The 27,999-nt window shown below is 41.6% G+C and overlaps 1 protein-coding gene across 6 annotated transcripts; it reads right to left on the minus strand.

Annotated features, from left to right (window-relative positions):
• On the minus strand, nucleotides 1-27,999 carry KIF23 (kinesin family member 23). 6 transcript variants are annotated; one of them, XM_032864944.1, is made up of 24 exons: nucleotides 27,824-27,999; nucleotides 26,213-26,282; nucleotides 24,976-25,104; nucleotides 21,055-21,160; nucleotides 20,088-20,224; nucleotides 19,686-19,795; nucleotides 19,123-19,293; nucleotides 17,790-17,831; nucleotides 16,962-17,074; nucleotides 16,687-16,808; nucleotides 15,327-15,429; nucleotides 10,533-10,612; nucleotides 10,328-10,447; nucleotides 9,973-10,099; nucleotides 9,476-9,634; nucleotides 8,187-8,344; nucleotides 7,334-7,507; nucleotides 6,862-7,041; nucleotides 6,266-6,577; nucleotides 3,268-3,498; nucleotides 2,316-2,398; nucleotides 2,047-2,125; nucleotides 1,341-1,411; nucleotides 1-581 (listed from the first exon to the last, which is right to left on the minus strand). In XM_032864944.1, exons 1-24 carry the CDS (start codon nucleotides 27,832-27,834, stop codon nucleotides 566-568), a joined length of 2,904 nt encoding a protein of 967 aa, XP_032720835.1. In that variant the 5' UTR covers nucleotides 27,835-27,999; the 3' UTR covers nucleotides 1-565. The 6 variants fall into 6 exon arrangements, with proteins under 6 accessions (XP_032720835.1, XP_032720840.1, XP_032720836.1 ...); XM_032864949.1 differs by lacking the exon at nucleotides 27,824-27,999 and adding an exon at nucleotides 27,468-27,692; XM_032864945.1 differs by lacking the exon at nucleotides 17,790-17,831.

Raw genomic sequence — 27,999 nt, forward strand, 5'->3', positions numbered from 1 at the left:
TTTCTTAGTGTTTATTTCAGTTCTTTTTGCATATCTAAAGGTCAGAAAGTAGAAATATACATACAAAATTCAGAACAAGTTCCTAAAATGGCTTTAGTATTGGCCCATTACTGACACCCTTATTTTGAAAGTTTGAATTGTCAAATATGTCTAAAGTGCATTCTTGCAAGCTATTCTGTAGCAGCATTTGTTTTGTTTATAAAACCTTAAGATGTATTCAGACAAGAGCAGGAAAAGTCACCAAAAAAGTGTGATTTACATACATTTTTCCTTAATCACCCAGGACAAAACACTTGTGTGAATTAGTTATTAAGTATACAAGAAATATACAAAACAATAGCATTATAAAAAAGTTCATATGGCAGGGCATAGAATAGAAACAGTGTGCTGAAGCCTAGGTATCTTTGGGACCATAGGGGGAATCTCTGATCTGCACCAGTGTATGATGTATCTGAGGTCTGTGATACTCAACAAAGCTGCGAGGTGACTTCGAAGACTCCTGGCATGACTTTGGAGAAATCACCAACACAAATGAAAATGCTCTTTTGTTACTGAGACTGTCAGGTCATGGTTTCTTGCGCCTAAAATATGAAAACCAACATTCAGTATTGACTTTTGCAATCAGTGACACATTCATAGCAATTGGATCTCCTAGAAAAGGCTTTACCAGAACTCAGGTTTTATCGTGGGAAAGTTCAATCCTGAGAAAGCAAGTAACGGTTATAAAATATGTGTATCCACTATTAAATTTAAAAAGCAGGATCCCTGCCTGCCTCCTACTGCAAAAACTTTGCAACTTGCCTAAGGAATATATATGTTAAAAATGGACACAAAGACTTGTATAGGTAAACATTTGACGGGGCGTTTTAATATGAAAAAAGAATCGACCAGACTCTTGGGTACGTGCTTAATAGAAGGAAAAGTGAGATTCCTTCCCCTGCCATAAATTCCACCATTCCATTTTATTTTAGTGAACATTTACCACTATAATGAGACCAAGAGGCAAGTTCGGAGAAATGAATTACACGAAGAGCTGTCTTCCCTGACTAAAGCCTTCGGCCTCCCTACTTCCAGGTGATCTCAGTCCGCCTGAGAGCTTTAGGAGCACTAGCCAAGTATGAATAAGCCTGAGCGATCTTCCTTTACCTCCGGTTACTGCTCTTACCAAGCCTTCTGACATTCTCAGCCCCACTGCTGCAGTCTGCTAGAGGGCCCAGCTGTTCCAAGGGGTAAACAAAAACCACGTATGTCCTCTTAAAAGTGGATAGTAGGGAGACAGGGTGATAGTGGAAATACTGGAGGAGGGAGCACACACACAGGCCCGGTTAGTCGGGACTCACTTGGGTTGTGCATGATGCTGATATCCAGGTCCCAGCTGAGATCCCGCTCTCATCTCCACAGCCACAGAACACTGGTAAGAGAATTACAGAAGAGGCAAAGATCAGCTCCACTCTCTACAGTCTGTAAATATAGTTGTGCTCAGATGGGTTCAACCACGGTGGAATCCCATATTGCTTTCCAGTGCAGCTCAGACACCTATGTTAAAATACCAGATATGTGCAGTTTGACATAGGCCATAAAGATGGTGAGCTGGAAGGGTCTCTAGAAATCACGCAGGTAATTTCCTTGAGAAGGTTAGTGGCCAGGACCAGAGCATGGCTTCCTAACACCACCTACCCTTCCCGCGCTGGTTCTTTCTAGAAGAACCTCCCTTTAGGAGTAACAGTAACAGTTCCACAGGGAACTTGTGCTGCAGTGAAGATCCCCACCAATCTGATGTGAATTGCTGTTCTACAGTGATGCCCTCTGACTTGATTCTTGGGCCCTGTCCCTCTACACTGACCAGGGACCTTGAACCAGAGAGTTCCTGTATGAGCAGACCTAAACAAACAGGAGAACCGTGGCAGGTTTGCAGAGAACAGGCCTACAGGCTGCGCTGGCAATGTGAGATCTGCTTCTGAGAGCAGGAAAACTGGAGCCAGGAGGGTTAAAATAGGTTGCCCCTAACTTTTAGGAAGCAGACAGATATTTAATTTTTACCCCTACCCTTGTTTCTACATCAGTCCATTCGGACTCTGTACCATCTGGTGGGGCAGGTGCTGCTGTGGAAGATCTTCGTTTTCGACTGTGGAAAAAGGGGAAACACGACGCAACAATTATTTCTGCATCTAAGAATAGGAAAAATACTAGAAATAGGACATCACTACATTCCTTCAGTTAATTAATGCTACATCTTATAGGATATTGTGTTCTGCAAGCAGCAGCAGCTAAGAAATCTGTAGCCCTGTGAAGAGATGCATCCGATGATCACTCACCCAGTTGGCGATTCTTGTTTTAAAGTCTCAATATCCGTAAACTGAACAGATTGTCCACCGCCTCTTGTTTTATAAACATCACCCTGAAGCAGACAGGAAGGTCAGCATTATACTTTGATATAACTGAATGATACACATGTAATTCAAGCTGAACTTAAGATTCTCCATGAAACAGTAAAGAAAGTCCTATTCACAAGTGCTTCAGACTGTGCTATGAAAGTACTTCCAGAAATTATCTCCAGTAAACAAAAGAAGTCCAGTGCAATATAATCAGTAACATTCTTAAATTGCAAAAAAATAGATTTCCTTTTCATTCAATCTATAATTTAAAAACAACACCAAGGATCAAGAACTCTACCAGAAATTTCTAAATGTTCTAAGGCATTATACTTTCCTCTGGATATACCACCCCGCTCACTTTACAGTCTTATTTGTAACTCTGGTTATAATTAAGAAGCATCCTCTAAATTTTTTCTACTTGGCTTTTACTTCCATGATTATTCACTGACTCTCTGATCAAAGGATAATTTTTCTAGAGGCTAGGGAAGGGAAAGGGATCGGGGTAGCTCCGTGATAAGAAATATTGACAGGTCACATTTTAATGTGGGCTCTTTATCGGGAACTGACAAATGGTAGGTCTTTCTTTGGGTTTACTTCTAAAGTAGTGGTTGAAACTAGCTCTACAAGGACGTAATAGATCTGGAGTTCCTCGAACAGAATCCCAGGGACCTGAGCCTCGTTCACTAGAGAGCAGCTGACTTAGTCCGAGTTCAGCAGATTTACAGCCTCAGCAGTTCCTTTAGTTTTCTAGCGAACAAACAAAAAGGTCGTATCAATACCCATTTATCTTTGTTGACACTGCCTGTGTGTCATCAGAGGAACAGAAGAGTAAGTGGTTTTTTGCCAAGTTGACTTTCTGTATGTTTTTCGTCCTGTGTCAATTTGTTTTTACCTTGATTAGCTTAGTTTCAATCTCCCCATCGGAGGCTAGTTCCTGGTGGGTCAGCATGTACTTCTCACACTTAGCTAGCGCCTTTGCATTCGCAACAGATACCGTGATGGCATGAGGGACATGTGGCTGCATGACTGTCTCAGTCTGCGCGTTAGAGGCAGGCTTATGATCTACCCATCGGTCTCCTGCAGAGCGAGATCGTCTGTGGCGGAGACGAATTGGTGGCGCGTTCTGATCAGGTTGAAAGAGGGATCAAGAAACAAGCACAACCCAGAATTAATTGAAGGGTATTATTAGAAGTGCAGCAGGTTTGGCTACATTAGCTGATGACAGGATCAAAACAAATGCACAAACCTTTTCAAAAGCTAAATATGGCATTCAGATAATTTAAATGTTCTCTTTGTATTTAACCACACAACCAACAAACATCTTTTAATACTGCTTGTCTAGTATACATTCTACCAGGGAGCTCCCCTTTCAACAAAACAATGTAAGAAAAAGTTCTGGCTATGCTGCAAGCTTTTCCATGTAGGTGGTATTCAAGACAATTCATTTTACATTCTCTATCAAAACCATTATTTGTGCCTCCTATTGTAAGGTAACCTGTTAGGTCCACAGCTATGTTAAAAACTTCAAATGAGGTCAATAAAAGCCCTAAACTTGCCACAGTCCTCTAAACAAAAGAGAAAACACTCCGTATACAAAGATAATAAATAAGTAAAAACTAATGGACTTCATGGTACAAAATGCTAAAGAACATAAGGTATAATAAGAAACCTAGGTATAAAATGATTAAGACACTATAAATGAAGTACTTCTGACTACTTTGAGATCTTAAAATCTCAAGTAGAACTTCTTGACAAGTTCAAACACAATAATGACTAAAACATACCAACATTTTTTTTCTCCAATATTTCATAAAGATTCCAAGAACCAAACTAAAAATATAGTATCAAATCAGTCTGTATCAATCATACAGTTAAAAACTAGTTGCTTCCAGTCAACTATCATGTAAATCTGGGAAAGTTAAATTTAGCACGTTCAGTCTAAGAAAAAGCACTTCACATACAGGACATAGTTCCAAAGACAGCTCACTGGTTCAGACGTCTCCTGTTTGTGTAACTGAAAGCAAATTAAACAGTCTGTCACGTGCCAAATCCTTCCAACCTGGTCACGGACAAATATCCTAACTTTAGGATGCCGGTCTGGAGAACTGAAGCATTTCCCCTATGTAATCACAAGCAACAGCTGCTGGTCCTAAGTCATTGCTACTATAGAACCTGGGCGATAGAGTTGGCCACAAAAGATGCCCACACTGCCAGCAACCCAGGAAATTCTCCCTTCTTAAAAAGTGACCTGATGTTGAACAAGAAAGTCAGGCTCTCATGACCTACCATTTAGCAAAGGTGATAGTTTTCCTGAACACATTTAGCAATAAATACATGATGAAACTAGCTTCAGAAAGATAAATGTTACAATCTGCTATCATTTACGGACTCAGAGATATTTTCATCTTCTTCACTGACGTATAAATTCAGCCCACCTGACATAATTTTTGGCCAAAAAACTTGGATAAATAGATACTAGCCTAAACTTTGCTGCACTTCTAGAGATTTGATTTCAAGTGAGAAGTTGGATCGCTAGTAAATCCTTTTAAATATCCGAGAGCCGAATTAGTTAACCAAGCAAGCATAAGCAGGCCTTGAATAGTGTTCACTCTCTAAACTTTCATGGAAAATAAAGGGGATTTATTAGAGTTGATCAGAAAGACCAGTCACCATAATATGCTTCCTAAAAAGGTTTCAAGCAAAATTTGCAAAGTAAAGAACGTAGGCTTTAGAATCATCTGTTGTCTTGGTAAATACTTTGCAGTTCATCACTGTCCCTTAATAAGCAGAAGTGCAGGCCATCTAAATGAAACTTATCTGTACCCTAAATTATACAAGAAAACTAAAGCAAAATACTATTAGATTAATTTGTTAAAAGACAAATTCTAAAAGAGCTATAGTAAGATTTTACTAAATATAAATCCACATTAACTTGGTCCATTTATTTACAGTCAAAGGAAAAAGTTTTTACCTTAATCCTTAAGAAGAAAATTTAAACACAAATTTCTTTAAACACCCTTGACTGAGGCCAAGCCCTTATAAATTGAGGTAAAGCTCTTGAGATTAAAAGCAATTTACTGGACATGCAAACCTTCAGTAGTTATAAAACAACAGGCCTGGAGTATTGCAAAACAGTCAATGTCATGAAAATCAAAAAAAGTTTATGGCAGGGGGACTATTTTATATTAAAAGAGATTGAAGACACAGAATAACCACATGCAGGGCATTCACTTTGTTAGGATCACAGATGAAAAATAGAGGCTATTAATGTTAACTATTTTAGGTTTGATAAAGACGGTTTATACAGGACAGTGTCCTTAGTAGGATTAAAAGTCACAAAGTATAGGGACTTCCTTTCAGAAGTTCAAAGAAAAAATGACATATCTATATAAATGACAAGTGGTAAGTCTAGGTAAGGGGAAAGGATACTGTACCATTCTTTCAACTTTTGAGTTTGAAACTATTCAAAAGTTTGAGAGAACAATTTAAATAAAAAGTTCAGAAGCAGCAAAAAAACTGAGGAAGGAAAACAAAAAAAATGCAAAATGTGCTCTGAGACACTGGAAAATGTGCTGAGACACAGTTCGCTGATTTTGTGGCTGCCCACCAGCTTACGCAAATGAAAAGCCCAGATTACTCTGGGCACACCCCATTGACTTGTGTTCACTGGCGATCCTGATGTGGCCAGGTGTTACGGCTTTTTCAGATGAAGAGCTAGGCCTCAATCTCAGGGTGATTGTCAAAGTAAATAACAGAAAAATTAGCCCTTGTTTATATTTGGAGCTTGCCCATCTTTCAGTTGAACTTTCTGAATGAATCAAGTCACAAAACCCCCCAGCAAACCGCGATTCGCTACGGCAACCAGGCTTTAGGATAACACCGGCACTGACCCTGCAGCAGTGGTCCTCTTCTAGCTCTACCTCATTTCTGAATGTGGGAACCACCTCCCTGCCTTCCGTCCAGTACATCCCTCGCCTTCTGTCTGACACGACACAAGTTTTACTTTGTCCTGGCTCCTGCTGCCTACGCCTTGCAATAGAGGTGACATGGACAGGTGTGTTGTACGGAGGAATTTTCTGCTCCCATTCCGAAATACAGGAAGCTACAGAAATGCTGCTGCAAGAATTAGAGCGCCTATGTAGCTGTGGCTGGCTCAGGAGCTGCTGGCCGGTGGGAAGCTGAGCAATATAGTTACTAGAAAGCTAAAAAAATGGAAGAGAAATTAATGAGCAAGACTGAAACACCAAGAGAAACAATTCATTGCTTTTCTATCATTTTAGCCTATGTTAGAATCATTTTTACTGAGTTACTCCATGTTTTATTCTGAATTTGCAATAAATTTGTTTATGCTAAATTTAGAAATATTTACATAGAGAAGTTAGAGAAATACAATAATATGAAACAACAAATGGAGCATCCTAGAAAGTTACCTAATCTGAACACATTTTCTCTAGTGCAAATGACTACCCCACCACAAAAAACTTACAGGAACTGGTGACGGAGAGACGGCTCTTTGAGTGACTTTTTCCCGGTCCCGCTCCCGGGAGGGTCTCTCTGGCTTTTCGGCTTTGGGTTCAGTAACAATAGCCTTCAGTTGTTTCAGTTTTTCATCTTTGACCCAGAGTTTATTTTGCATCTCCAGCTGCTTGGCTGCCACCCGGCGCTCCTAGGTTAGCAAGAGGGACACACGTCTAATTCAGTCACGCCAAAGGAACATCCTGGGCCACCCAGCCGCCTCATTTCCTAAGAATGGCGGCCCTCCTGGAGTCCAGCACACCTCATCATGCCAGCTCCCTGGTTAGCCGTTTTAAGGACAGAGAAAGGAGACAGAATGGACTGAACGGTGGCTCCTGCTGCCACCGCCACCGGAACCCTAAGCTTGGGAACATGGATTCGGAACACCTCGGGTGGAAGCCCGCCACCATCCCGGAGGTAAGCCCCACAGGAGCGACACTCACGCATTCTTTCTCCCACTTCATGGTTGTTTCTGTCACCATGCCTTGTAGCCTGGCTTCCAGTCTGCGCTTGTCAGAAAACTGCCGCTGAAGTTTCTGGTTCTGAGTCTCGAGTTCCTGTTGCAGAGTACGTTTGTCTTCCTCATAGATCGTAGTTGTCTTCTCCAGAATCTCAATCTGGGAAGGCAGACCACTCTGTTCAGGATCCGGCTTATAAGCACCGCACACAGCTGCGAACTGACTGCTCTGGCGGTTTGCTCACGCAGGCATAGTTGTGGAAAGAAAAATCATGGAGAAAGCAGTTCCCTCTTCTACGTTATCTGAATTCCAACCTCCATGCCTAGAAGTGAGAACTTCTAAACAAGGGCTTCACAGAAAAAGACAAAGCTTTAACTGATTTCAGGTGAAAATGATTTTCCCCTAAAATTCACCTGAATTTTGTTTTTTAGGCTGTTTTCAGAAGAGAGAACACTGTATTGGTTGCAATAAGCTTCTGTCTAGAAGGAATGGATACCCTTTAAAGATCTAGAGAGAACAAACCTATTGTCCTAAGTCAAAAAGCAAGCATTAACCAGAGCTAAACTTATGAAAGCCCTCTAGAAACTCACTTGTTTGGCCCAAGAACATTCTCTCCAATGGCTAAAGTCTAACTCAGAAAATTAAAGAGTACATTACCCCTCTAAAGCTCTTCGCTCGCATCCCCTCTCTTCTGGGGTGAGGTGCAGATTAGTAGGGAGCCAGGCGCTGCCTCTCCCCCAGTAAGCAGTGGTGAAAGGCCCGGAGGGCGAGCAGCTAGGTCAGAGAGCAGTGCTTAACCAGCCAGCACGCACATCCACTAAATCATGCCCAAACAAACCTTATACTCTAAAGTTTTGTTTTTCTTCTCCAGTCGTTCTATTTCCAATTTCTGTCCTGAGATCACCTTTTCTTTTTCATTTAGTTTTCCTTGAATGTAGTTTTCTTTATTTACAACAGCACTGTCGAACTCTTGCAACAACGCTTTAAACGTCATAGCTGAAACAAAAGCATGCAGGCCACGTTTACTCCAATTCCAAAATAACCAGTGAAATCAACTTTTATTAACCAGTATGTAGCTATTCAGCAAATCATGACAGCCTGGAGCACAAAACAAGTCAAGAAGGAAATCAAGAGTTTGGTTTCTAAATCTATGAGAGATATTCCTAGAAAAGCTGGTTTTGACTGAAAAACACAGAGTCTTGTTCGGCACTACAGCATTGCCTTGTCAGCCCTTACAGGTAAGTAATTTGGTTCAAAACAACTGCAAAAACAGAAACAGCAGTAGATTTAGGATCAGGGGGATCCAACCTGAAATCCCTGCAACACCAACTATGAGTTATGTGACTTAGTTTTTCTGAGCACATTTCTTCCTTTTTTTTTTTTTTTCCCCCCAATTTATTTACTTGACAGGCAGAGATCACAAGCAGGCAGAGAGGCAGGCAGAGAGAGAGGGGGTTAGCAGGCTTCCTGTGGAGCAAAGAGCCTGACATGGGCAATCCCAGGACCCTGGGATCATGACCTGAGCCGAAGGCAGAGGCTTTAACCCACTGAACCACCCAGGCGCCCCACATTTCTTCCTTTCAAAACAGGAATACAGATTCCACTTACCTCACACCTTTCCTCTAAAGATCCAAATGAATTAATGATAATAAAAATCGTAGACCTACTCACTGAGCATTTCTAAGTACCAGGCTGTTCACTGTTCTACATGATTCTCACATATTATCTCATTGTCATGATACCCTCTGAGGTAAGAACAGTTAAAATCCTCATTTTGCAGATAGGGAGACCAAGAAATGGAAGAGGAAGTCATTTGCCCAAAGACATTATTAAGATGTAATATTTATGAAGTGCCTTGCAAGTAACTAGTAGGAACTAAAAGCACCGTAGCTATTATTCCTTTGTGTCTTTTTCTGTAGATTGAAAAAAGGGAGAGAATACACACCTACCTGTTTCTTCTGTTTTACAAGCTGTGGGAAAGTTCCTGGTCAGTCTAATTTAACAATGCCTTGAACACTACAAAGTGCAGAAACAGATGACCCTTCCTTAAGATCTGCCCCACCAAAGAACTCAAATTTGTTAAAATTTCTGGAGTTGAAATGATCGCAGACCGCTTTTGGCCCTTACATTGTTTGTGAAACTCATCAATCATCATCTGCCGTAGGTGATGTCGCTTCTCTAATGCCTCAATCAGCCTGGGAAGAGTCTGCTCATCGTTGATATCCAAAAGTTCACAGGACGGCAGAGGTGGAAAACTCTGTAAAACCACTTCTGTAACCAGTGGTTCTGTGTTGAATTATAAAAATGTATATTATTAAAATCAAGAAGTTACACAGGAGAGAAAGCTTAAACAAGTTGAACACCTATGATTAGAACCCCCAGTCCAGTGTGCTTTCTTGAGTTGTCACAATCATACTTCCTTAAAAATAAGTTATAAAAAAAAAAGTGGGGAAAATAAGTTATAGTATGTAACAAAAGAAAACTCATTTATACTTTGGTTCTTTTTTCTTTTCTTTGCACTTGGTTCTTTAGAGAAAGGGAAGTAGTTCTCTACTGTGAAATCAACCTTAAGGAGAGAGAGACTGAGAGACATCAGCATGTACATGATGTGACACACATCATACCATCTCCAACTGGACCTCCCCGAGCCTGGTTTCTGTATCTCCTTCCAGGTGTCAAACCACATATTGCCTTGTCCACTGGTCTTGCCACTTCAACTTCTTGAGTCACTTCTGCAAATCTCATGACTTGCTAAGATACAAAACACATTTGAGGGGGTTTTTGGTTTTATAAATCAGCATATTCAAGTCCTTCAGAAATTACTCAATGAAACAATAATAAATTGGTCATTAGTTCACTTCTATAACTAATGGTTCTGTATCCGTTTTAAAAATATTTAAAATATCATTCTTCACATCCAAATAGTTGTTTTCTCCATAGAAACGCAGAGACTTTATAAGATAAATAGATCAAAATTACCAAGCTCTCTTCATAATCTTCAGCCTTTGGATTCACACACACGATCATGCGTACTTTACCTTCCCCATCAAAGTAGTTCTTGAACAGATGGGTTAACTTTGAATCTCGGTATGGAACCATCTGTAAATACATTCAAACCCAAATATATAAGGCACAAGAATGCACACAAACAAAGCTCTGCAAATGATGGCCAGCTGTTGCTTACTTTGTTAGTTCCGTACATTTGGTTCTCTCTCAGGACTTCCATACACGTTCTTAGCGTCATTAATGACTGATTAATGTTACCTGACAGGAAAATATAGACAGAAGACATTTGAAAACAATACAGTAGCTACAATGTGGTCTGCCTATAAAATCCCCACTTCATAGAAATACTATATGGAAATTACAACTAATGGGTTTTAATGGCCCAATCTAAGGAGTTGTCCCCACATGGCCTTGCTGTATTTCAGGAGTATTTTAATAGCAGTGTTTCAGGAGGGGGTTAACACCATCCTTCAAGGATTCTATCAAAAGGACTATCCATGAAGTGCAACATTATATACTTCATGGCCCATAAAGTTTCTTCCAAATCTTAAATTCTGTGAAAGAGTATATTAAATGCAGCTATTTAATATCCTCATATTAAAATATTATCTCAAAAGCATTCAGTCTTCATCAGCACTTAAGTCCCACCCCACCCCTGCCCCAGGTACCCAGAGGGGCTCCTGTCTCCAACAGTCATGTGTGTTAGGACCAACTCTGTCCCCTCCACATCCAAACAAGGATTTCAGTTTTTGGTTTTGTTGGTTTTTTTTTTTAAGATTTTAGTATATCTGGGACGCGTGGGTGGCTCAGTGGGTTAAGCCTCTGCCTTCGGCTCAGGTTGTGATCTCAGGGTCCTGGGATCGAGCCCCATATTGGGCTCTCTGCTCAGCAGGGAGCCTAATTCCTCCTCTCTCTTTGCCTACTTGTGATCTCTCTGTCAAATAAATAAATAAATAAATAAATAAATAAATAAATAAATAAAACGATTTTAGTACATCTAAGTAATCTCTACACCCAATGTGGGGCTCAAACTCACAACCCTGAGGTCAAGAGTCACATGCTCTACTGAACCAGCTAGGTGCCCCCAAAAAAGGATTACTAAGGTGACACAGCTGTTACTTCTGACCACTCCTGTTTGGATTTCTGAGTCAAGGCAAGTCTGACCAATTCATCAAGCCTCCAGTGAGGCAGGAGAGCTCACTTGCAGAGACCCCCAAATACATCAGCTAACTCCCACTGTGTTCTCATCCTTGGTCACTTCTCAAAACACAGAGCTCATCTGTGCCTCCATAAGGTCCCATGATGCAGGATTCTTCTTCCTTGACCCCAACTCCCAATGTCCTTTCTGTTTCCACTGGGCTCCCTGGAGCCCAAATTCCTGTTACCAGACTTCCCTACATCCTCACACTCTCACAGAGAGCTCTACCCATCTCTAATTACCATGATTTCTTAACCTGAGGTCCATATTGTCCATGGGTACATTTCAGGAAGTCTGTATACTCGGATGGGAAATAAATTATACCTTTAGTTTTTCCAGACTTCTGAAATAGCACGTCTTTTCAATTATGAATGTAGGCCAAAACGTAATATTAGTGGTATCTGTGATTTTTGTCAGCACAAATCATAGGTAATTTTATAGCACCTTATAGTTTATTGCTGATCAAGATATTTATGTTCATCACTACTTTGAAATTACATAGTTATAAGACTGATACATCTTTAATTAAGGCATTGATAAATAAACATGTAAATTATTATAATGACAAATGCCTTAAGAATACTTTTAGTGGGGGACGCCCAGGTGGTTCAGTCAGCCATCAGACTGATTTATTTATTTTAGAGACAGCCCAGGTTGGGTGAGGGACAAAGGGAGAGGGAAGAGAATCTCAAGCAGACTCCCTGCTGAGTGTGGAACCTGACGTGAGACTCGATCTCAGGACCAGGAGATCATGACCTGAGCTGAAACCAAGAGTCAACACTCAACCAACTGAGCCACCTAGGCACCCCAGGCATTCACCTTTTTTTTTTTTTTAAGATTTTTATTTATTTGACAGAGACAGAGAGATCACAAGTAGTCAGAGAGGCAGGCAGAGAGAGAGGAGGAAGCAGGCCCCCTGCTGAGCAGAGAGCCTGATGCGGGGCTCGATCCCAGTACCCTGAGATCATGACCTGAGCTGAAGGCAGAGGCCTCAACCCACTGAGCCACCTAGGTGCCCCCCCAGGCATTCACCTCTTGATAGCAGCTCAGGTCTTGATCTCAGGGTTGAGTTCAAGCCCTGCCTTGGGCTCCACGCTGGGCATGAAGCTTACTTTAAAAAGGGAAGGGGTGGGTTGTACCTGGGTGGCTCAGTCAGTTAAGCATCTGCCTTCGGCTCACGTCATGATCTCTGGGTCCTAGGATTGAGCCTCACATCAGGCTCCCTGCTCAGTGGAAGTCTGCTTCTACCTCTCCCTCTGCCCCTCCCTCTGCTCGTGCTCTCTTTCTCCCTCAAATAAATAACTAAAAACTTCTAAAAAACATTTCCATCTAATCCGTTAACTTTGTAATCCTACATATCTTATGTCGTTCACTCAGGGGTATTCTGTGAAGTGTTCATGGGCTTTACACTCTAGTCAAGGTGCAAAGCCCCACAGGATTATCCTCTGTCAGAAGGATAGTGCTTTCCCCTGCAGCCCAAGCAAAAGTTGCTTGTTTTCTGAAATCTGACATTTATAAGGATGGTGAGCAGAGGAGGCCAGCAACACTCTCCTAGTCCCTTGCTGCTGCCCTTCCATGTTCCCCACCTCGCCTGCCCCTGGGTCATTCTGGTGTCTGTGAGGACTGCTCCAACATATGCCAGAGGACTCCCGCTCCCTCAGCTCCAGTCAGTCTGTCTTCACCGTGGGAGCCACACAGCTGTGTCCACACCCCGAACCTTTATCACTCAGAACTGCACCTCCTCTAGAATTCTGTGTCCCAGCCACGGTCTCCTCTTCTTCCCATGCTCATGCCCTCATTTTTATCTCAGCTGTTCCCCATCTGTATCAATACTGCTAGTCCTTTCTGGTTTTCTCCCAAAGCATCAGAACCCTCATGTTTCTACTTTCTTCCACTGAGATAAGCCTTCTTCCCATCAAGGTGAATCCTTCCTCTTGTGATCTGGAGCCCAGATTCTCTATCTTAAATACACATTTATAGTGTGGAGGTTTTGTCATCTCCCATGGCTACCACTTTCTCCTTCCCAGGCTCTTTTTTTTTTTTTTTAAGATTTTATTTATTTATTTGACAGAGAGAGATCACAAGTAGACAGAGAGGCAGGCAGAGAGAGAGAGAGAGAGAGAGGGAAGCAGGCCCCCTGCTGAGCAGAGAGCCCGACGCGGGACTCGATCCCAGGACCCCGAGATCACGACCTGAGCCGAAGGCAGAGGCTTAACCCACTGAGCCACCCAGGTGCCCTCCCAGGCTCTTTTGATCCATCACCTCAAGCATCTGTTCCTCAAGGCTCTGCGTCAGCCTGTTCCGATGTGTCCTCCATGAATAATCTCATCTCCCCTGCTGCTTCCATAATATTGGCAAAACCTAAACCCATATGCCTCCAGTCAAATCTCTCTCCTTCCAAATTCGTGTACATCCAGTGACTAGGCAATTCCCCTGGACTAAGCTGAACACATCCAACACAGGCTCTTCAACGGCCCACACCTGCACCTCAGACCACTTTCTCCTCAGCTTCGATCTTGGACCTGCCCTCCCCCTCTTGCTTCCTCTCCACATGCAGGTCGACTTCCCAACCAGCTCTCCCTTTTCTCCCACCCTTGCCTCCAGGGCACATGATTGCTCCTCCGACCTACTGCAAAAGGCTCCCAGCTGCTTCTCCTATCTCTAGACCTGTCTCAGTACCTTAATTCTCTATATGGGAAAACATTCTTTCTGAAAGACTAATTCTTCATTTCCTTTCAAAGGAGGCTGCATAATAGTAAAAAGACAAAAGCGTTGAAAATCCAGCCAACCTGGGTTTAAAATCAGGCTCGAGTCCTGGGAAGATTACCTAACCTCTCCCAACCCATTTCCTCATCTGAAAATGGGTATGACACAATCCTGAAAGGTCAGAATCAAGAAATCGAGCCCATGCATAGTAAGTACTGTGATACACACTAGTCCTTTAATAATTGGCAACCACCATTATTCCTTTAGAACAAAAATTCAGACTTTTTAATATGATAGACAAGAGTCCTCATGGCCTTGCCTTGCCACCTCAGTTGTCATGGGTCACCAGCCTATACCCTCCCACTTCAGTGACCTTGACCCTGCCATATTCTCTCAGTTTACAAGTGGCTGTCTCCTCTGTCAAGTATGACTTTAACCCTGTCTTCCATATAGCTCACTAAACTGAAGTGTCAACTACATGAATTTCCCCCTAAACTTTCCCTCACATGCACCCCCAGACTAAATGAATGTTCAAGTACTGGCACAAGTACGCACTCCATACATGCTACTAGGTAAACCATAACATGAACAGCTACACTCATGAAAGATTAAAAAAAAAAACAAAAAAATACAGATTTCCTTCCAATTTGCTTTTGTGTTCAAAGATTTTTCCCACTTCCAGAAGCCAATTTTCACCAGTATGAATGTTGGAATACCTGTTAAATCACTTAAATTTAAGGATCTGGTGCTTTACTGGCAATAGATACAATATGACTATAACTTGCTTTATATTTTTTTTAATCACCTCCCCCCCCCCCCCGTTCTTCAAGCAGCCAGTGTATTATAACATATAGAATATACATATTATATGTTATATATGTAACATATGTAACACACTGATACCAAACCAACATTACTAAAGAAACAGCAATGACCACTAAACTTAGCCTCCAAATTATCAAAATTGAAGACAATTATGCTTAAACCACCTATCAATAAGCAGATGACAGACTGGCATTGCAAGTTTTTGGAAGTTGTAACAATAAACCAGTACTATGCTGTGCTCACCAGCTTCACGTAATCTGTTCCCTTCTGCTTTTGTCCGGTTCGTTCTTTCACTTCCAGCAAGATCTACCAGGGACAACTGGCTTATATTGATTTGTTCCTTTTCCTGAAGAGAAGATCGTAATTCCAATAACATGAGGTACAACTGGTTTACAGTGTTCTTCAAATATATTCCAATCAACAAATTATTAAGTCTTATAAATATCACATTTGCACAGTACAAAACGGTAGGGCTAGATGATAGAGGTTTTGGTGGAAGAGTCTGCTAAGAGCATAAGCTTAGTTATATTCATGGTAGTCTCGATGACTTACCTGTTGTCTGGTCTTCCACATTATACTCTAAGCCCCGTGAAAGAAAGGATCAATGTTCTCATCTCTAGCAACCTGCACAGCACCTTAGCGCAGGATCTCAATCCATGTCTGCTAAGTAGTGACTCTAGAACAGGCCTATCCTAAATTTTTCTATAACCGATACTTAACAATTTTATAATTGAAAAATTTCATAATACTCTAATTGTATAAAAAATGAAGAGGTACATAACTGATTTGTAATATTAGATGTGTTCAAAGGACAGCAAGTATATATGGAGGCTTGACTTAAAAGCGTTTTCTAGCTAGTACGCGTACCTACTCTATGTAAGTCAGGCACTGGCCTAAGAATTCTACATGCACTGCCTGCTTTAATCCTCACAGAGGATTATCAAGAGTTTATAACAGGTCAGACAGCTAGCAAATTAATAGGACTCAGAATTCGAATCCTGGTGGTTTCCAGTATGCTGCCATACCATCTCCTCATGCCAGGCAGAAACCTTCATGATGAGGTTCAAATGGAATTACACTTTAATAGCTCAAAGTTAATAAATGATTCCTATTCAGGCTCAAATGCTTTTACTAATTGATGTAAGCCTTGTAGTGAGACAGGCCTAGCAGTAAAGATGATCAGCTGATGGGAGGCCTACTGGCCTATCAGCTGAGAGAAGAACAATTTAGAATTGTCATCTCCTAAACTGTATCTACCCTGGAAAGTTAACCGCTGACATTTGAAAGCCATTAACTGAATTCCCACATACAAAATGAGTCTTAAGAGATAATATAATGACCCATACATACTCATTTTATCTCCTCTATTAAAGAGATTTATAAAGATTTGTAAACCTTTTCACAGCACAATTCCATGTTCTCAGATTCAACAGCCAGCTTCCCAAAACTACACTCTTTAATGGAATAATTTTTAAATGTCATCACCCACATTTAGTAATTCTAGAATGGTCTTCACTGTAGTCAAGCTTCCCTGATTTAACTCTAGTTCTAAAAACTAAGGGTTCAGTTAAAACAAGAAAAACTCCACACAGTACAAGTTTACCTGTAAGACATTGTCTCCATCCGCATCCAGGGGAGCCTGAACTAATTTAATGTTGAACACGCTATGGGAACGGCTGGACTCACGATTCAAATGTGTGTTAGCAATACGTCTCTTTTTCTGGCCTGTGATGACAGAGACATCATTGATCAAACCTGAACTCAGTCATTACAGTATACATGCTTTCTACTAAATAGTACTGCCATCAAATTATAGTAGCAACTCTTGGGATTTTATGTATTGTTTCAGATTTTCCTAACTTTAGCTTGGATTCTAACCTCTCCAGAAAACTTCAAAAGCCTCCTCGGTAGATTTCACTTCTACTTCTGTACATCCTGCAACATACATGTTATGGTTCTTATCTTCACGAAGCAATTTAGACTGTGGCGGTCTGTGAGAAAGAAAAAGACATCAGTCTCCTAAATAATGAGATCCTAATATCTCAGCTTAAAGACTAGGACTAAACTGCTGGGCCACAGACATCAAATCTTACAATGGAAATAGGCCTAGGCAAGAGCTACAAAAAAACCCCAGGGAACTTAGATAAGCATAAGGGTACACAGTCAGGGTTAGTTACATAACAGGGTCACAGGTACCTATGTTGTTCTAGAAGCTTTGCTCTAATTTGTTCTAATAAAGCACACAAAACACTTACGAAACAAGTAGAGAACAAAACAGTATTATGTATAGCAACATCACATGCACAGGTTAAGCAACGAAGTCTAGCATTTCCCTAATTTTAAAAATTCAACAGAGAGCTGGTTCTCACATCAGAGTCGGCAAAAGACAAATTCAGAAAGAGTTTGGTATATACCAGGAGTGGCAATCTTTTCAAAGTGGCTGGTCAAGTGTTGATCTGCACAGTAGGATAAGAATGGAAAGGGTGCCACTTGTTCAGCCTGTCTTGTGAGCGGTGGGGGTGGAAATGTGTGCCAGCCACCATCATTCAGTACAGGGCAGATCCCCAAGCAGCAGGCAGGGGCTCAGAGGTAGCAGCCCGCCCAGTGCCAACGAAAAACCACCTACATGCAAACATGCCACAGATGCCAACCGCTAGTATAACTGCACCCTTTCTCCTTAAGAAAAGAGTCAACGTCATCACATACACAAAATCTGTGTTCCTCATGGGCGTGCTGCAACTGTTCCACCTACCAAAGGAATAAGGTGAAAGTTACTGTTTCTACAGCAGCCAGGCTCAGTCCACAGTAGTGACAGTCACAATGAGTCAGTGCTTAAAAACCCTCTACTTATAGTATTTCTTCATCATACTTAAAAAGACTTAAAAAAAAAAATGGTTAAAAACCACCCTAACCAATTAAATCGGAATTCGATGCCAAATACGCACCCCATGAGTTCATTCAAGGAGTTACTAGAAAGGTTACAAGGCATGCAAGGCACATTTGTCAGTCTTCCTTTTGTAAAACTAAAACCAAGATAGACGTCTTTGAAAATAATCTCTTTTAGAACCAAACAGAAACGTGGCACATGCGCAAAAAAGTGAAATGGATTGGTAGCAACGAATGACATCACAAAAGTTGAAGAAAATGGTTACACACAACAGACACTCTGAAACAAATGGGAAAGGAAGCAATCTATAAATTGCTTAATGTAATTTATTAAACCTGTTCTCAGTCTAATGGTTTTCTAAATATCCAGCTGTTTCTCCAATAATGTTCAGTTAATCTTCATATTATTTATGTTCTGAGAGGCCCTAACAAAGACAGCGTTGAAGATAAGCATTTGGCTTAAGAACAAAACCATCAACTCAAGAACAAGATACTAATACTACATGAGACTCCGGAGTCCGCTCTGGCACAAACATGGATTATGAGGCCAGGCTATTCTTCAGTCTGAGCCAGCCAAGACCCAAGGAAATCTAAGGAGTTGTCTTTTAACTCTGGTGGAATGATGTTACAGATCTCACTTCACATTAATCAGTGATGAAAGATCTGTAACAGTTGTACAGACAACAGCTTTGTTTGTGCTCCACTCTGTGGAGATCATCAACCACAGACGGTTAACATGGCTACAAAATCCCAACACAAAGCGTTAGGTTCTTGAAAGGTAACCCCAGGGAACCCACGTGCATAGGACACTTCCTTACACAATTACAGTGTTTCTCAAAATACAGCCCCAAAGCCAAGAGTTCTCAAAAGTAATGTCTAAGATGAGGATTCAGGACTCTCTTCTCCTTAGATGCCTTAACCCACTGGTTCCCTAATACAGCTGTATATCTGGTTAAGAATAAAACTATGCATCGAACACCAACTGCATGATATATTATGCACATCAATATGTGCATGAAATATATGCACATTATATTTCATTGGGAAAACAAAAGCATTATCACCATTTATCACTGAGAAAACTAAGGCTCCCTGAGGTAAAGTGGCTTCCCCAAGGTTAAGCAGCTGACATGGGACTCTCTTTGCTACTTACTTAGGCTTTATGGGATCAAACGGCACCTCTTCCAATAGATCATAAATGTAATTATTATATATTTCAATATAAGAGACAAATACACCATAGACACTATCTTCATCAACCTCTTCTGCTTTGCAGAATTCTTGTACATTTATCATATCTGCAAACTCTGGGTCTACTTGTCGTCTGAAAAAAGAAAAAAAGCCAAAAAGTCTATTCTGACAGAGTCAGCATCAGAAGTAAATGATCCCAAGGGGAAACTAAAGATTTACGTTAAATGACCTGTCACTGCAAGCAATCTATTCATACTCGTGGTCAGCCAACAGTACCTGCCGTGTCCTCACTCTCCCACCCGAAGTGGCACCTTCTCTAAATAGTATTTCAAGGACTTTGTGCTCAAAACCAAACAGAACAACTGAGCAAATAAATGAATTTAATGAAGAACATTCCTCAACTTTGATCTCACTACAGTCAACTGTCAGACCAACTCCCCTTCATGTTAGTAATTCCCTGTGCCTGAGAAAGCCACCAGGCAGGGTTCCCCTTAGGCTAGTGTCGCACTGAATATGCCTACTTACTTGCTAGAGGGAGTCTTTGGATTGGGCATGGCTTCTCTCTTCTGCCGTTCTAACAAGGCATCAACTTCACACTGTATATCCATGCTATTCCTGTCATTAGATTTAAAAACCTGAAGTGGAGATAAAAATCAGACCATGATTTTTTAAGAATTTAATTTAAATAGTTTTTTTAAACATATTTAAGATGTAAGAAACATTTCTATTACTTTTAAGACATACTGAAGACATAAGAATATTTATGACATAAGACATATTTAAGACATAAGAAACATTTATTACTTAAGGTTTCAAAATGTATCCAGTGTATTAGTTTTCCTTTAACACTACTGTAACCACAGGTCTCTTGGTCTCTATGCCCTCAAGTGAAATAGTCACGACTCAAAAAAAAAAGATTACACTTACGTATCGTTTAGCTTGAAATGACCCTATACTATTAAAGATCATGTCCAAACAACGAGGAAGCAGACCTCCTTCCCCTGGAGAACCAGTCATCGTGTGAGTTTTTCCGCTTCCTGTCACACCATATGTGAAAAGGAGACCTACAATGCAGCAAGTCACATGGAGTTATATGTCGAAAGTCACACTGGGTTATATCTTGAAAGTCCTCCACTTTTAATATTTCTTTTTTTTTTTTAAGATTTTATTTATTTCTTTAACAGACAGAGATCTCAAGTAGGCAGAGAGGCAGGCAGAGAGAGAGAGGGAAGCAGGCTCCCTGCTGAGCAGAGAGCCCGATGCGGGACTCGATCCCAGGACCCTGAGATCATGACCTGAGCCGAAGGCAGAGGCTTAACCCACTGAGCCACCCAGGCGCCCTAATATTTCTTCATTGTATTAAGAAACACTTAAAATTAACCAGCTCAAAAAGCAGTCTCTAGGGGCACCTGGGTGACTCAGTTGGTAAAGCTTCCAGGTTTTAATCTCAGCTCAGGTCTTAATCTCAGGGTGGTGAGTTCAAGCCCCTTGCTGGGCTCCATGACCAGGGTGGAGCCTACTTAAATAAAAATAAAATATACTTTTTAAAGATTTTATTTATTTATTTGACAAACAGAGATCACAAATAGGCAGAGAGGCAGGCAGAGAGAGAGAGAGAGAGAGAGAGGGAAACAGGCTCCCTGCTGAGCAGAGAGCCTGATATGGGGCTCAATCCCAGGACCCTGAGATCATGACCTGAGCCGAAGGCAGAGGCTTAACCCACTCAGCCACCCAGGGGCTCCAAAAATACAATATTTTAAAAAGCAGGTTTTATACCACCCTAACAGATTAAATCTGAATTCAAGGCCAAACATAACCAAATATATAAGTATCAAAAAAGTTTTTTCAGAGGGGGACAAAAAAGAAAATGTAACAAAAGCTCCAATAATCATACCATTTTTGCCATGAATGAGGTCCTCTACCAAGGGGTTAGCCACAACATCAAAGAGTTCCTTCTGGGTGGTATGAATGCCAAATACTTGTTTAAATGAATATTGAGTCTGGGAAGAAGGAAAAAATAAAAAGCATATGAATGGAATTTCACTCTAAGCTAGAAATACATCTGTTTAAATATATTCAGATGTTTCTTAGTGAACATTTAAGAGCTAGACCCCCCCAAAAATTAAGTCTTTAAACTTGGAACCCTTAAAGTCATAACATAACTCAAGTTATACCCCTTATACAGAAAATGTAGAAGTCTTAAGTCCACTAATGCTTCACAGACCAAGGATGATTTTGGACAACAAAGATCAAAATCATCATGACTCAGTCACAGACTTGTGAAAATCATCAAGCATTACCCCATACACTAATTTACCACTTGCTCTTTTAAAAGGCCATAGCAGCATAAAATCAAGTGATTTGGTGTACCATCTTAAAATCAGAAATGAACTGTAAATATAATCTCATCTGAGTTTTTCTATGAAATAAATTGTGACCTTTAAAAAAATCAGTACTTCAATTATCTATATGATTATTATAACACTATATTACCAAAAATATTACCAAACTCCTACTTGGAAATTTTGATTGGGGACTGAGATATATATGAATATATTTCCATGTAAACTAAATTGTCCTATTTGTCCAGAGGCTGGAGTTCTATTATTTCTGTTTTGTTATTTTTTTAGTTTTTCTGTATTGCAGACACTGCAATTATTTCTGTAACCTTCCTGAATTTCGCAGTTTTTATTTCACGAATGTCAGTACTAAGTTGTTACGTGAGCATTCACTAGAATTTATTATGGATTATAGCCTTTGTCAAGCAGTACCCTCTTTCCTGTTTTATACCCTTGTCCTTAAATTCAACCTGTACAGATAACACTATCATGACCCTTATATTTTTTAAATTAGCAGTTTTGTCCCCCCAAAAGGGGACATGTATAGATTAGTACTCAAACATACACTAATACAACATGTGCCAAGCACCGCCTTAGCCTAGCAGTGGATCATTTCACTCTTACCTTTGATTACATACGATTAATTATTATACTCATTTTATAACTTGTTAAAGATCACACACCTACTTAAGCTAGAGTAACTCTTACTTCATGGAAGGTATTACCCCAACCGTATAAACCAGCTACAGAGTTCACAAGAAGAATGAAGAATCTTAGGGCGGAAAGGATACACATAAAATAGTGCTGACAGATCAGTCAGATGACCTCCAAGTTCTTGTGAACAAATCCCTCCTTACCTGTAAAGAAAACCAAGGCCCAGAGGAGGAACTTCCCCAATCCTCCAGTGCTGACTGGTATCCCAGCCATTTCCAGGCCAACAGTGCCTTCTGTGACAAGGCAGTGAGAACTGCTAATCCCCACCAAGCTTTCTGTCTACTTATACATACGAAATTAATCTAATAGAGAAATGAAGTTTTTCACAGTAAGGCAGTTCTCAATTATCTGACATCTTTGAAGGCCCACTCCCCCATGAAGCCTTCCCAGACTATGCATTCATGCTTCATCCATATTCATTGAAAGGGGAACAGGACAGATAAGATGCATATCCCCATGAAGCTTACATTATGGCAGGGGAAAGAAACAATAAAAAAATCTCTTGCTGTGCTAAGTGCTATCAAGGAAGCACAGAAAGGTCAGACCGGGGCAGAAGCAGGGAAGGGTGCCACTTCTGTTACAGTAGTCTGGACACTCTCTCTGAGGAGGTGACGTTTAAGTTGAAATCCACAGATGAGGAGCCATCTGTGCTAAGAGCCAGGAGGAAGAAAAGTCCACACCGGGAGAACCGCCCTGAAGCACGATCCAGGCTTATCCAAGGAACTCAAAGAACTAGATGGCAATAGATGACCATGGACAAATAGACAAATTAAGCAGGATTCTGCCCGTTTAAAGACTTTATGCCTTGAAAATTTTTAAACAGGAAAAGGGTCAGATCAGATTTACACTTTAAAGATCTCTCTGGGGTGCCTGGGTGGCTCAGTGGGTTAAAGCGTCTACCTTTGGCTCAGGTCATGATCCCAGGGTCCTGGGATCGAGCCCCGCATCAGGCTCTCTGCTCAGGAGGGAGCCTGCTTCCTCCTCTCTCTCTGCCTGCCTCTCTGCCTACTTGTGATCTCTGTCTGTCAAATAAATAAATAAAATCTTAAAAGATCTCTCTGGTGGCTCTGTGAAAAATGGAGAGTAAGATTCAGAGCGGAAGCAAGCAGTCCAGTTAGATTTCAAGTATGGTCAACAAACCAGTGCCCCTCTGAGAACTGTTTGTTTCCTGTCTAGAAGGAGAGAATTAGAGAAATCCGGAGAAAATTTAGAAACTTGTGTAGCCATTTGACATGGCTGCCGCATCCCAGTATGACATCACTAGGCTCATCTCACTGAACAGATTATCAGATCACTTCTCTGTGGTTTAATTCAGATGGCAAAGCTGCAGCACGAAATTATCGGTCACGATGCACTGAAAATTTTAAAAAGCTGTTCTTCACTACAGATCATTTGAGAAGCTCTAGTCTTGGTAATTAATAGCAAGGCTAAGATGGGTGGGGGCAGTAGAGAGAAACAAAAGGACAGTTCCATGTTGGAGCAGAACTGATAGAATGTACTGAATGGCAGACAAGCAGGGACACATGGTGCTACCATTTATTGAGAGAAGACAAGGGAGGAAATGATTTAGAGGGGGAAAGAATCAAGAGTTCTTTTGGGCACGTAGAATTTGAGATGCCTATAAGACATCCAGTGCATGTTCAAGTTTAGAAGTGAGTAAAGGGTTAGGCTGACAAAAAAAAACCAACAAATCCAGAATTATCGTATAACCAACATTTGAAGCCGTGGAAAAGTGTAGAGAAGAGAGCCCTGGGTATAGCCCACCCAGTACTGAGAAGTTGGAAAAGGAAGAGGAGCCAACAAAGGGTGGCCTGTGAGAACCAAGAACATGAAGACTTGGACAGGAAATAGGAGAGGGCTTCAGGAAGGACGGTCCTGCTGAGAAACAGATTATGAGGACAAGAAATGTCCATCCAATCTGAGCAGTCCAGAGCCCACTGGTAGACTTCTGACAAGCTCGCAAGAGCAGGGTGCACAAGAGTGAAAGTCTGCGTGAAAGTAGAGACAAGAGCCTGAATCACTGCTTCCTCCTGCATTCCCATAGTCCATCTCTTTCAGCTCAGCGGTCTGTCTTCCATCTGTGCCCCCAACTCAGCTGTAAAGGCAAGGATTGTGCCTTTACTCATTTTTTAAAATCTCCTTCTGCCCTGCAGCTTTCGTGTAATGTTTGTTGAACTGAACTGAACTCACTTTGCTCAAGATTTTACTAAAAATAACACTTCCGGGGCACCTGGGTGGCTCAGTGGGTTAAAGCCTCTGCCTTCGGCTCAGGTCATGATCCCAGGGTCCTGGGATCAAGCCCCACATCGGGCTCTCTGCTCAGGAGGGAGCCTGCTTCCTCCTCTCTCTCTGCCTGCCTCTCTGCTTACTTGTGATCTCTGCCAAATAAATTTTAAAAATCTTCAAATAAATAAATAAAAAGATAACACTTCAAATACACAATGCCTACTATTTTAAACTGCACATTAAATCGTATCTATGTGTATGTGTCTGTGTGTATAGCCACCCAGCACAATCATTCATTAAATAATCCCTAATCTAAAATAAATAATCTAGTATAAGAAATTAATTCATAAAAGCAATCCTCTAAACTCAAGTATACCAAACGTAGGCCTAGTCACACTTTATATATGGTGGTTATAGGGAAGTAAACAAGTTTTTCAAAAAAGTGGAAACATCAATTGTGTTATATGTAAAAAATGTTAAAGCCCTTCAGGAGAGAACATCTCAAGTATAAACAGCTTGGTTCCAGTGGGAATTACCTCCTTATAGTCTCCATTTCGGTTGAGTCTGTAACCCTCAGGAGTATGAAGCTGAACAGTTGTGTTATTGATCACTTCTACGCAACACTCTTGATCAGGAAGGCTCAGTGGGCGCACCCTACAGTACACCTGAAATTACAGGAATGGACTTCCAGAACAAAGGTTGACTACTTTTCATTTAAGCTTCCCATTCATTCATCCAACACTTGGTCTCAACATAAGAGATTTATATGAACTTAGTGCTATGAAAACCAAAACTTGCTTCCAGAAAGTGTCAGATGTAAACAGATATAAGGGACTTTAAATACACATACAATTAAAACAAATTTGGATAACAAAGCATCAAATCACACAGCTTCTCTTCACTATTATACTGGCACCAACTGAATAAAGCCATATACAACCACTAATACAAAAATCTCTAAAATTAACAGCATCATAAAATGAGAATTATTTGAAAAGCTGTCAGAATTCTTTGAAATTCGATGTCAAATAAAATTTGGCAGCTTAACACTTAATATACAAATAAATATAACATATACATATATACCAATAAGAATATAGAAATATACAAATAAATAACCACAACATCCAAAAGACGGCTTCTTTATCAGTGATAGGGTTAAGGAAAAACCGTTCAGCTGTATGTGCAAAGTATCTAGTTCCCTTAATTTAGAACAAGAGACACATTCCAGTGCCAGTGGAGAGAAAAATACCCCAGAGCAAACCAACCTTCTTTTATTTGCCATCTGCCTCTAAAAGCACAAGTTCCTAAGCCTGAAACTGGAGAAATACATGCAATTATGATTAGTTATTGGACTGAATTAACCTGTTCTACACCAGCATCTTTATGAAGCGTGTCATCAGTTACTTTTAACAGCCCTGAAGGTGGGAGAGGATGCTCATCCAAGCAGAAAGTTCCCTGCCTTCTGAGAAAGCAGGAAGAATTCTCCCGGACAGGTGAAGAATATTTTTCATTATCTAACTTTACAGATTATAATTAGTTACAGGAGTTATGTAGTTGACAACCAAAGACTTCATTTTACTGGACTAATGAACCCACATAGAAACAAAAATTTTAAAGCTGGAACCAGCCTTACCTAAATTTTTCACTAAAATGTTCTCTATTTCACTAAATGTTCTCTATGTTTCTACATCTCCATCCCTTCCAAAGTATACACAGAAGACAGAAAAGGACTGAAGAAAACATACACACAAATTTAAAGGGAGACCTTACCCCAACTGGGTCTTTAAGACTTGTTTGGGATCCTTTCTTCACTAGCAGTTTCCTGGGTGTCTTAGTCCTCCTGGTCATAGGTTAAAAAACATTAAGTTCAAAATAACATACAATAACCTCACCTATAATTCATACAGAGACAACCTTCCTAGGATTTATAAAGGTCTCCCTTAGCAGTTCTAAAACATTACACCCCAAATAACATAATAAGCCGCATTAGAACAAAGTTTGCGGCACACAGTGCAAAAGTAAGCAAGACTGGGTTCAGGAGATGGTTTCAGTACTAGATAATAGTTCTATATTTAAAATAGCTTGCATTTTTTCTGGAAGGACTATACAGAAAGTGAAGCACTAGAAGTTTGAAAAATTTACAGATAATTGACCACCCTTATCTTGAAAGCACTTACATATGCGCACAAACACACACACTGCTCCAGCAGCCATTGCCAAGGCAGACTGACAAGGATAAACTTCACCAAATGATAAAAAAGCAGGTGGGGAAAATCCCACTTGATTCTTTCATCAAGATCTGTCTATGCTTTTAAGGAACAATTGTTTATTGAGTTCTCCGAGTTTATCATCCTTTGTTCCCAAACAAAATTTAGTCTCCAACCTGCAATTTCTTGCTCTCTTGGAATCAAAAGAAAAAGATATTTTGACTTCACCGATTTCACCAAAGCATGCGGCTTACCTCCAAGGCAACCCCCACATTTATCTATAGTGCAGATGAACATTTAACAATAAAATTAAGTGTAATTATTGGCATGGACTTAAGATTATTAAAATATTTTCACAACACGGCCCGAAATGAAACAAGAAAATTAGTGTTTTCAGTACAAAGTATCATGGTGCGTTTCCTTAAGCTCATATATATATATATATATATATATATATATATATTTTTTTTTTTTTTTTTAAGATAAAAGATTTTGACTTTGGCCCCTTCAGAAAACCAGCTGCCTTTGGCAAAGTATTGTTTTACGCAGGAGCCGTCCGGACCCAGTGCAGCGCGGACGCCGGGTCTGGGGCGGGAACGCGGGCTTGAGCGCTCGGGGGCGGGCCGGGACTGTCAGCCCGCCCGGACTCCCGCCCCAGTACACGATCTCGGCCTCCAGGCCGCGGGGCTGGGCTCGGAAGAGGACCCCGCGCTCGCGGGGGGCCAGGGCCCTCCAGGGCGGAGGCCGCCCGGCGCCCGCAGCACCAGGGCACAGCCCACGGGGCGACCCCCTCCCGCACACCCGCGGCAAAGTGCAACCTGGAAACGCCGGTGGCCGGGCGGGAAAGGGCCACTTCGTTAAGGGCTGGCGGCGACGGCGTCGGAGCCAGGCGGGTGGAACCCGGGCTGACGGCAGCCCACCAGGCCCCAGGCTCCCGGTTCCCCCCGACGTGGGCCGGCCTCTTCTGCCCTCTGGAGGCCCGGGGCGGGACGCCGGACTCCGGCGTGAGGGGAGGTGGGGACGTGGAGGACGCGTCGCGGACCGGTCCCCGCCAGTCGGGCTCCCCTCAGCGGCCCACGCGGGGGCTCCCTCTTTGGGGGCCGCGGCCTGGACAGCACGGGACTCGGTGCAGACCGAGGAGAGGCCGGTCCCCGCCCCGCGGCCCGGTACTCACGCTGGCTTCATGGCAGCGGGCTCCGTGCTGCCGGGACGCGCGCGCGGGGCGCCGGGCTCGATCCGGCAGGCTTGTGAGGGCGGCGGGCCACAGGGACGCGCCGCGGGAAGCAGTACTCGGCGACTGAGGCGCGGCGCTCCAGAAAGCCGGCAAACTTCGCGGCGAGCCCAGGTGAG

The sequence above is a fragment of the Lontra canadensis genome, unplaced genomic scaffold (genome assembly GCF_010015895.1).
Source record: "Lontra canadensis isolate GAN:19392208 unplaced genomic scaffold, GSC_riverotter_1.0 scaffold28, whole genome shotgun sequence".
In the NCBI taxonomy this organism is placed as follows: domain Eukaryota; kingdom Metazoa; phylum Chordata; class Mammalia; order Carnivora; family Mustelidae; genus Lontra; species Lontra canadensis.